This window comes from Triticum aestivum, chromosome 6B (assembly GCF_018294505.1).
Source record: "Triticum aestivum cultivar Chinese Spring chromosome 6B, IWGSC CS RefSeq v2.1, whole genome shotgun sequence".
Lineage (NCBI taxonomy): Eukaryota > Viridiplantae > Streptophyta > Magnoliopsida > Poales > Poaceae > Triticum > Triticum aestivum.
The window spans coordinates 282,672,571-282,683,469 of record NC_057810.1 but is presented as its reverse complement, the minus strand read 5'-3'; the positions used below and the strand labels follow the sequence as shown (position 1 = coordinate 282,683,469).

The 10,899-nt window shown below is 45.6% G+C and overlaps 1 protein-coding gene across 1 annotated transcript; it reads right to left on the bottom strand.

Moving 5' to 3' along the window:
• Positions 1-1,235: 1,235 nt before the first annotated feature.
• On the bottom strand, positions 1,236-7,174 carry LOC123136934 (transcription factor HY5). Its single transcript, XM_044556450.1, has 4 exons — positions 6,834-7,174; positions 6,313-6,493; positions 2,165-2,321; positions 1,236-1,771 (listed from the first exon to the last, which is right to left on the bottom strand). The coding sequence occupies exons 1-4, from the start codon at positions 6,913-6,915 to the stop codon at positions 1,721-1,723; spliced, it is 471 nt and encodes a 156-aa protein (XP_044412385.1). The 5' UTR covers positions 6,916-7,174; the 3' UTR covers positions 1,236-1,720.
• Positions 7,175-10,899: the final 3,725 nt, after the last annotated feature.

Below are 10,899 nucleotides of genomic sequence, written 5' to 3'. Positions count from 1 at the left end.
CTTGCTGCTTGATGCGTGCATGGGCCATGGAGTCGATGAGGCTGCAGGCTCTTGCGGTCTTGCCGATGGACTGCGGCCGTGCGGGGCATGGCTGGGCGGATTGTCGATGTAGAGCCCATGCGCACTTGGCGCTGGTCGTCGTTGCGAGCCGAAGCGCGTCGGCGTCCCTGGTCAGTGCAGACGAACTGGCCTTTGCGACGCGGATGTCCACCTCGTGCCCCATGCGTTGCCGCAGGCACGCACAGCCGTGTACATTGACATTAACTTGATTCACTGGAATTTGATCTGATCGTGGGATTTATTTGTGGCTAAATTAGATCTAATCTATGAAGCTGAAAATTTCGAAATTGATCTAAACTAATGTATAGAACCGATCTAGTCTATGTAACTGATCTAGTGCCGCGCCCCCGGGGAAAGAAGATTAATCTCCTCGGGGGCGGCGCGCTGCGGAAGTGGTGGAAGGAACCTATGATCGGCGTCGTGAGACTAACCGCTCTAATACCATGTAGAAAATATTGGATAACTAATGTTTATGTGTTGTATTGACCTGACCCTTGTGTAGGGTATATATAGGAATACAAGAGGGGTAGAGACTTGGAGTACAAGACAAGTTACATGTGGTTTAAACCAATCATATCTCTAACTTCTAATCTCTAACTTAAACATAATTATACTTCTAACAGGTAACACTAGTAAATGGAGATCACCTCTGGATTTAAGGCAGGTGTGTGTGGTTGTGGGCCCTGTCCACAGCTGCAGGGCACTACAATGGCCAAAGCAAACTTGAGCATTTCTCTCGGAAATGAAACTCTCCTTCTGTGCTGCTTGAGCCAAAACAAGAATAAGATTATTTTTTGACACTTTAAAAAAGAAAAATTGGGTAAAAAAAAAGATTGAATGTCCCGTGTTCTGTTCTCCTCTCCTTTTGTGTTCGAAAGACGGCAACTTTCTGCCAACTTGATCACTGAGGATTTGATTAGGTTTTATGGCTGTGTGTACCGGAGAATGTAGGGGCCGAAAGGTTTTGACCTTTCTTTTCGATTTTTCTTTAACGTTTCTAGTGCGATTATGTAAGAAAAATGGTGATCGGGTCCAGATTATGATGGCAGCACCTCCAAAGCCAGCAAGCACGGACAAGAGAGAAAGGCAAGGGTGCACGTCAGTGTCATACCAATATAAAACGAACGCACACCATCAATTTGGACTCCTTGGAATCAAAACAAGAGGAAAGATGCTGATGGAAGGGGCTGAGTTGTTCACCCATATGACATATATCCTCGAGGAGTCATCAATCCGCAAGAGCCATAACATGACAAGGCCGCATTTGCCGACACCGGATGTGCGCATTTGCCCATAGTACAAAGTAAATTGCCAAACAATAAAATGTTTGGATTGTATACTCGTAGATACATAAAAAATGATACAAATTACATGTTAAATCACTCAAAACTAATTTTCTGAGATTATTAACGAAGCACAGCACGTGGTGCTGGACTTCATAGAGTATGATGGGGACATCTGTGAAGATCTACACAGGTTTAGGCCCCCGGATTTTGAGGTTATCCTTTGGCCAGAAAGCTTCCAACCAGTTTAAGTTCCAGACATAGTGTATTTTGGGATCGATCAACGCAGCTATATTCGATCCTAGGGCCTCTTTGATTCACGTGAATTGAACTGTTTGCTGTGAAAATTCTGCGAATCAACCCTGACAACCTCTGTGCTATTGACCCTCACTTGGCCCTCTTCTGCTCACAGTGGTGTTCTTCAGGATCTGCCCAACAACGAACAGCTCGTTCAGGACATGTTTTATTTGTCCATCATCAGAGTACTTGTGGCAATCAGTACGTGGCAAACAAAAGTTTTTGAGTTTCCCTTTGGTGGTATGATTCTCACTTTTTATGAAATAGAAAATCCGATACCAGAGTAACAGAATGTGAACTGCATGTAACTACTGATCTTAAACAGTGGTTTTCGGTATCTTTTAGAAGTGAATGACTTGCATAACAAAGCTTTTTTTAAGAAGACTTTATAACAAACCTATGAGACCTTCTGAACTGTGATCAAGGTCAATCGGGCTTACCGATAAACATGATGCATTAGATAATCTGTGTACAAAACTGAACCACCCAAATGAAGAGGAACAATAAGGAGAAGACAATGGTACCTGTCGGAGCATCTGGTTCTCATTCTGTAGGGTGGAATGCCTCTCTTCCAGCTCCGAATTCTTCTTCTCTAGGTCCTTCACCTTCACCTCCAGATCGCCCAAATAAGCTTTCTTCCTCTCCCTTGCCTGCTGGGCTGATACCCGGTTCCTCAGCAACCTTCACAGGTCAATGACACACAAATAAGCACATATTTAGGATTTAGACAAAGTCTTGTTTCTTAATATTCAAAAAGTAATAATAATCATCATAGATAATAATCATGTTCATGTAACACCAATACAAAGAAATTTGAGTGAACACATAGATAATTGCTCCATAATTGGCAACATAAGTATCTCATGTTAGTTCTGAAAATAAATATTGTGATAGAAATACAGCACACCTAATTAAAGTTTTTGTTGACATATTATGGTTAACAATTCTAGCTATACAGATAACATTTGTAAAGGGAAGGCACTAACATTACTCATGTCAGCAAAATATTTCTGAGATAAGTCGAGACCACTTACTGATTTTTTTTTGAAAAGGAGGATAACCCCTAGATTGATGCACACAGTCATATATTATTAATTATTAATAAATTCCAAGCAATGCCAAGTATTGATGCCAAAAAAAATCGGCTTACTGAAATAAAAACATCCCGAGGCTAATCTCTTGAATTGGTCTTGCGATGGTCATGTTCTCCCACATCTACCACAATCAATCGCCGAGGAAAAACCACCGACAACAAAAGTAGGAGGTCCAGTGAAAAGTATGCTAATCCTGGACAATGCCTTCAAGAAGGAATTGTCGTACGTGCTCCGACGTTGACTGGTCCAACCAAAGATCAAACTTGGGAATAAACCCCGAAGGAGAGGTTTGAGTCAACACCTTCAACAAGAGCACGCCACATGCATGTTGACCTAGCTGAAGAGGTGAGATCATAGGTTCCCACCGAGAGTATGCGCATACTTGTTGTCGAGTCTGCACTAGCAACCTCTCTGCTAGCTCAAGCTTTCTCGCTAGCCGGACCTCGGTGCTGAGAGGGCCCAAGGCTCACTCGCATCACTAGAGAAAACGTCGGAAGAAGGTTGAGTACCTCACCGCTCCACATCCAGCCATTGTCGCACCACCTTTGATCACCATTGTTGGGAGAGGGAGGGATGTTGAACGGAGGGTTATGACGAGATTGGCAATCCCCTGTATCCGCACAATACCCATGATATGGTGAAAAGTGCACCTTCCATAGTACCCTAATTAATTTCGATGATTTACGGTAAAACCATTTGATAGGACTAAGGGCATCTTCAATGTCGTCCATCAAACCGCCCATAGATGTCCGGACCGCATTGTTCGGACACTGTGTCCTCCAACACCGTCCATCAAACGTCCGCAAGTCCGAATTCCCGCAAACTGAAAGCAAATCTGGGAGAGGTTTGCGGGCACCCGGAGGGTCGCCATATTGGACTCCAACACCCGAGGCCCACACAAAAACTCCACCCGAAGCCCCACTTTTCTCACTCCGTCCCTACACCCTTGTTGTGTATCCGCGTGGTCCGAGACCGCCGCCACCACTATACTACCCACTCCGCGGCCCAGGCCTTGCCAGACCTCCAACGCTCCACCCGGGCACCAACTGACTTGCCTACGCCTCCCTTCCATCCCTGGTCCAGCCCCAGGTACCATCCACCCTTGTACATCGTCATCCATGGTGGACACCACGCCTGGCAAGTGTTCGACGAAATGCCATAGTGAAATTTATTGACATTTTTGTTGTTCACTTTGAAGCAAGCATGATGGATTCGACCGCGGAGTACTTCTACACCGACTTCATGGATTCGTCCTCTCAAAAGAAAATTAGGGTTTTGCATGACGTGCCATGCACTAGTCCATTTAAAAATTAATAATGTCCAGCTGGACAAATACAGTGATTTAATCATGTAGTTTATTTCTAAAAAATATTATATTTTTAAAAATAAAAATCTTCGGAGATTATTAAATAGAGAAATTTCTCCTATGACAAGGAAATCACTACAAAACATAATCGTGGGAATGGAGAAAATGTTTTATTCCCAAAATTTTCGTGCATTATTTATGATCATAGAAGACTTCCTAAGGGGCACCAGTAAATGCAACTACTAAAACATTCCTACTGAGTTGCAGGACTCTGATGGTGATAGCGCTACCTTTGTTCCTTTATGTAAGGTGTATTTGTTTTTTCAAAAGTCAAACAAGTGCATGTTTGACCATGTTTTTTTTAAATATATCAATATCCATAATACAAAATTTATATCATTTGATTCATCATGAAAAGTAGTTTCATATTTTATCTATTAGGTACTCCCTCCTTTCCGGTTTATAGGGCTCATCTAAAAAAAATCGTTTTTCCGTTTTATAAGTCTCAGTTCTACTATTTAGGCTGGTCATAGTGGGAGTAACATAGGTAATAACATAGATGCCACATAAGCAAAAATGTTGATGTGGCAAGTAGTTAATGAGGAGAGAGGCAAATAGAGTAACCTAATATGTTACCATCACATAGCGCTTTCCAATAAAAAATGTGTCTACAAGACAATAAATGAATATGTGTATGTTACTACACATATGACACTTCCTACTATAAGGGTAGTAACAAAGTAGTAACGTATGCATGTTACTACTATAAGTTACTCCCCACTATGACCAGCCTTACCATCACATGTTTGGATTTCAAGGTGCATTAAATCACCCGATGCAGGTAGTATCAAAAGAAAACTCAATGCATGTAGAAGTTCATGGAAATTTAGTGGTCATGCTTGCATTCATTGTAATTAATGCATCGGTAAACATAACTTTGTGAGAAAAACGAGCGTACTAATTAAGTACTTGTGCAAACTACAAAATTTATTCCACCACTCACCGTCTACTTTGGTTAGAGAGATTTTGAAATTGAGCCTTATAAACCGGAAAGGAGGGAGTATTGCAGTTGCTGTTATTTTATTCTATAATCTTGGTTAAATATTCACATGGTTGACTTGCACGGAAACCAATACACCTTATATTATGAAACCAATACACGTTGTATCATGATGTCCCTCCGTTAAAGTAATATAGTATAGTACGTGTTTTTCAAAGTCAAACACCGTAAAAATGTCAACATTAATAATAGCACATAATTACAGTATAAAAATATCTTCCATGATATATCTAATGATATTATTTTGTATTATGAATGTACATATTTTTTTTCTACAATATTGGTTAAACTTCACAAAGCTTGAAAAAAAAATCTTACAAACTATCTTTTGGAACTAAGGGAGTACTGATATGTCAAAAATCCTTTTCTACCCCTAGCCCAGCTGCATGTATTCCGCCGTAGATGATATCCTTTAAATTCAGGATATCTCTTTTGCTACAACAAACTCGTTTATCGATCTCAACCAGGCTGAGCTGAGCATCGCATTTTTTTTTCAAATCATACAAGAGAGCCAAATGTATTTCATTAGATTGAAAGAAGAGTACAGCGCCATAGAAGACACCCCACAACACGAAAGATGGCACGATCCAACAACAAAACCATAACCTAAACAACGACGATGAATCTAAGGACCCTGGCACAAACGTTGGCAACCAACGACCTAGACATAACACTAGAGAACCCACACAAGTACAAGTAAGGACCACAAAGAAGCATAAGCATTGACCACCCGTCGAAGGAGGTTGCAACTTCTGAGAGCAATGACCACGACAACAGAAGCACAAGTCTTCCATTATGACCGCTTCCACTGACCCAACTTTCACGAGCACAGAGAGCCAGGCGAAGACGGCCAAGCCAACCATAGTATTTATTCAGAGACCTCGACATTTAATCCGTATCTAGAATTCTAGATCCACAAGAGATCTCTCTAGGAGAAAGAAAGGCCCACAAGAAAATCATTTTCGTTTCCAACTTGGATCCACGAGCAATCCTGGTTTGTCTAAACTCAACAAAAGGGGACCTATACATGCATGGCGTGGTTTCGGTATGGACCATCAGGAGTACAGGACCACCATGCATTGAATCCAAAACATGCATGAATGGGCATCCGTACTCGATCTACCATCCAAACATCGAATTAGGCACACAGGACAGGAGGCATTATCCACAGTCAGAAACTCGAAACTGAATTATGCAGCATGAAGCTCGTACCTCTTGAGGCGCTTGTGCTCCTTGTCGGCCGGGGTGCGTCCGCGGCGGCGCGCGCTGCCTTGCGCGGTGGAGGACTGGGCGCGCTCCGGCCCGTCGGCTTCCCTCCTGCCGGACGTGGACGCGCCGCTTGGCCCCAGGCCCAGCTCCGGCACCGTCCCTATCTCGTCGTCGCTCTCCATCCCTGCAGTCCAACGAAGCTCAGCTTAGCTCGGTTCACCATACTTCTTTCGAAGACATCGGTCTTTCTGCAAACACAAACGCGCATAAACGCAAATTCTGCTGCATAAATGAGTGCAGAGCTTCTTTCCTCAAAATGCCCAGTTAAAGATGGCGTGAAATTCGACCCAAAATTCTAGAAAAGTATAGAACATCTCTGGCAAGTGATCAAGATGATCGGAACTTTCGGAAGCCCGGCCCAATGGACACTCACCGGAAGGCACAGCGCACAAGAGCTTGGTTTCAAGAACCGATCGAGCTAAAACAGCATTACAGCAGGAGAGAATTGAAGTTGTAGAGCTTGCCTTCCTTGTGCCCCATGTGGTTGCCGGAGCTGGACGACCTGTCGCTGCTCGAAGGCCGCGAGCTCTCCCCCTGCTCCTGCATTCTCTCCCCGCCTCTCTCGTCCCTCCCAATCCCGAGGAAGACGAGGCTACCTCTGCTCCTCTCTTCCTATCTTCCTCCTCCCAGCTGCTACTACTTGCTTGTATGGACCATGACAACTTTTTTGTCTTAAGGCGGCACAAAGCGCAGGTATTTCACGGATCAGCCCCTGCAAAGCCCAGTGCGTTTCATACAAGCACCCAATTTGCATTTCAGTCCCTGTGCAGCGTAGTCGCGGCAGGAAAGAGGCTCAAACGGGGATATCGCGGCGAGGAACGGGGTTCCATGTAAGACGCGGCTTCGGGAGACGTCATTTATTGGCCCGAAAGTTGCATGGGGGTTTGGGTTTTAGCGGGGCGATCCCAGCCACCCAGCCCGCGAGGATCGCACGGCTGGGAACCGCAGGTCGTGGCTGCCCTGGAGACCACCCGCCCGGAGTCGCGATCCACAGGCGCGGAGACCCGCTACGTGGAGGCGCTGAGGCCCTTCCGCTTCGCCTGCCACACTGACGCGCGGGCCATCGGGCCCGTGGTCCTACCCGTCAGTGAGCTGTCTCGATGTATCGTGGCGCTTTCGCCCGAGGCCGCCGCGCGCGTGCGCGTTTGCTCGGGGCTCGCTGGCGCCTCGTCGGCCACGCAGAAAAAGAAGCCAAATATCTATCGCACGGACGCAGGTGGTGGTGCCTTTTCGATATCGCCGTCCTGGAAGTAACTAGTATAACGCCCGTGCGTTGCCACGGGCTTTTCAAAATTTATAATCAGTATTTTTCATTTATCATTCCCTCATATTGGATGATTATGAGGTGCTCTAATTAGAAACACAACAATCAAATATTAGAAAATTTCATCGAACGAACAACAACGAATAATACGATATCTATCAAACGAATAAAATGAGGTCATATTTTTGATCCGTCATGCACTTCTGGTGAAAAGTGCCTATCCCTTTTAGAATCAACCCACTGTTTGCTCGCACGCAAAAAAATACATCTCTAAAGTGGGGAACCGATCGGTGCCAAAAAGAACTCAAACTCCTATCCAATCTCGACTTCGTGCTCTTCCACTTCCATTGATAAAGATGGAACGTCAAGGGTTTCATCATGATGACCTCGAGCAGCCGCCGACATCCCTCCCCACATCTACCCTACCCCCTGCTGCCGCTTGCACTGTCCTTGCTCCTCGAGGGAGCTAGGGACACAATGTTCTCTAGGATGGGCATGACCAGATTCACGAGGAGGCCACATTCTTCCATGGAAACCCAACCAAGCACACCATCCTCCGCAACCATCCAATCCCGGCCTAACAAAGTCAAGACCCGCCATCGATCCACAAATCAGGCTCGCCGCATCCAGGTTCACTGCAAGTCTGCGACGAGTCTGTAGTCGACATCTTGAGTTTGGCTATCTCCAGGGAAGAATCATCGGATCCTGCTTACTTTTACCATCACTTCGTCTCTTTCCAAGGCAGCGACACCACCCAGCCAATCACCACCACCGTTTGCGGCTTGCCTACATAAAATCATGAGAAATCCCCATGGCGGTGCTGTAAGATCACCTTGGCGACCTCGACAGTGACCGACTGGTCTAAGATCTAAGCTAGCCGCTCTTTGTAGAAACCAATAGAAGTAGGCATGTGACTCAGATTTGTTCTTTGGTGTGCATGCGTTTCTTGCTGCCCACCAGCTCTTGTCTACAACTCGCCTATCTCTGTACCAACTCTTGGTCTACAACTCGCCTATCTCCATGCTCGAGACGACCAAGCTCGATGCGCAAGCCGCATACGTCTGCTAGAACTATATCCAGGCCCTATGATTTTTGGATCACTTGCACTATGGGTGCCAGGACCGGAGTCGCCCTCATCCACCAAGTAGATCAAGGAGGCCCACCACCTAGACTCTACATCGCAACATTTTGTGTTTTCCTATAAAAAGTAAAGAACCTTCTCTAATAAACATAAATATAACCTTTTGGTTTTATAGTCTCAACTTTCCTACACTTCAATACTAGAAGGATTTCTTGGTTTTATTTAATGACCTTCTTGAATGTCATTCACTTAGAAAGGCAGTAATACAATTTGTGATATTAAGGCAAATTATTAGTCATATTAAAGTGCAAAAGGCCCTATAGGAGTCAAAGCATGACTTTTATGGTTATACTGTAATTTGCAAGATCTAAGATTTATGCAAGTGTACAATTAGAGAAGAGCCAATTAAATAGATTTTCACATTTAAAATAGTACGATTAGCAGTAGCACTTCAATTTTTTCATGTTTGATCAACTTGCTAGGTGGTTATCACTAAGCATGTTGGAACGATGAGCATAACCTAACTTAGTTCAGTATGTGTTGCTGCAAATTAGTTCAGTACGTACGAAGTTGTTGCTAATTTCAATGCCTGGCTGTTGCAAGTTTCTAATGAAAAAGTACTTCAGGTCAAAGGTCAGGGAATATACACTTTTGTTATCATGGTTGTTTCCTTATAGTGAACAACTTTGATCACGACTTCAGCAGCTACTATGTATAAGAAGACATTAGCTAAGTAGATATAGGCAAAGAAAGCATGTAGGCAAAACCAGAATTAAAAACATCCTTCTCAATGGAGCTCGTGCAGTTCGGAAGACCCTAATCATCGATGAGGGACCCCTCCGATGGTAGCATGGCGTGACAATTGCCGTCAATGACGACACCCAAAGTACCTTGCATAATCCATCGATCCAGTTCGGAACAATCAAGCACATACCTTGCAAAGTGATGTGGATCTGAAGTAGAGGTGGGAAGGTAAAGCCTCAGGTGAGGTGGAATGAGACGTTGATATAGACGTGCACGCATGAGAATAAGGCGGTGCCCAGGATGGATCTCCATCGGAGGAGGCCGGATCCGCTGGGGAGGAGGTCGCTGTAGTACCTGCCATCTGTGCGATGGATCACGGGGCTGGCAGGCAGGGGGAGGGGATAGGAGGGAGCGGGTGGGCTAGAGCGCAGATGGCGGGTGCCCCCGACGACGGCTGGGAAGGATGGTGGAGGAGGTGGATGAGGATGGCGGCGGCGGCGTCTGCAGTTGCGCCTCGTCCGCAGCCGTGCTGGTGGTGGTCGATGCGAGAGCCGGATGGCGTCGGCCAGAATCAGGCAGGGGCGACAAAGATTTAGAGGAGAGAGAGAATGGAGGCGATGAGCGATGGGAGGAAGGGCCACCGGCGATTGGGGTGGCCTCAGATCCACCCTCCGTGGCCGCCTATTTCATGGGACGAACACCCGTGCTCATCGTCGGGCTCGCCTTCGGCCGCTGCCTCGCCGACATTCACGACGTAGAGCCCCTTCCTCCGATCCCATTTGCCAGGGAGGCAGCGCCATCCTTCATCGTAGAGAACGAGTCCACACTGAGATCCCAACCAGATCGTGATTGCGCCTCCCCAAACCGCAGCGGCACATCCCACTCCATCAACGACCAACCTATATGAGGCGGAGGGTCAGTGTAGGACGCGAGCGCCATCACCATGGACGTGGGGGACGCCGTAGGTGGGAAGGAGGCGGCGACGGCGTCTGTGTCAGGAAGATCGCACGACGGTGGCGGCGTTTACTCGAGGGGACCGAGAGGAGCTGCGTTTGGCGCCGGGTGGGTTCTTTGGTGCGTGCGTGGGGCTGGAGATTGTGATAGGTGATCAGGTGAGGGCGTGCCATACCTGGATCGATAGCCTTACCATACCTGGTGGTAATTTAAATTTATTACCATATTCGATATTTCCCGAGTTATGGCCTTACCATACCTGGATTGATAGCCTTTGGGGTAATTTACATTTATTACCATATAATTACCATATTCAAAATTTCCTGAGTTATGACCTTACCATACCTGGATTGATTTATTACTATAGTGGATTAATTATGATTTATTACTATATGATTTATTACTATACGTGGATAGCCTTACCATACCTGGTGGTAATTTAAATTTATTACCATATTCGATATTTCCCGAGTTATGGCCTTACCAT

What these genes read in the sequence shown, in the direction of transcription:
- LOC123136934 (XM_044556450.1), bottom strand. Translation starts at nt 6,915, where the DNA reads ATGCAGGAGCAGGGGGAGAGCTCGCGGCCTTCGAGCAGCGACAGGTCG. An exon ending in GAGCACAAGCGCCTCAAGAG is followed by an intron (nt 2,322 to 6,312) that starts GTACGAGCTTCA and finishes TGACCTGTGAAG; the next exon opens with GTTGCTGAGGAACCGGGTAT. An exon ending in AGAACCAGATGCTCCGACAG is followed by an intron (nt 1,772 to 2,164) that starts GTACCATTGTCT and finishes GTTGTTGGGCAG; the next exon opens with ATCCTGAAGAACACCACTGT.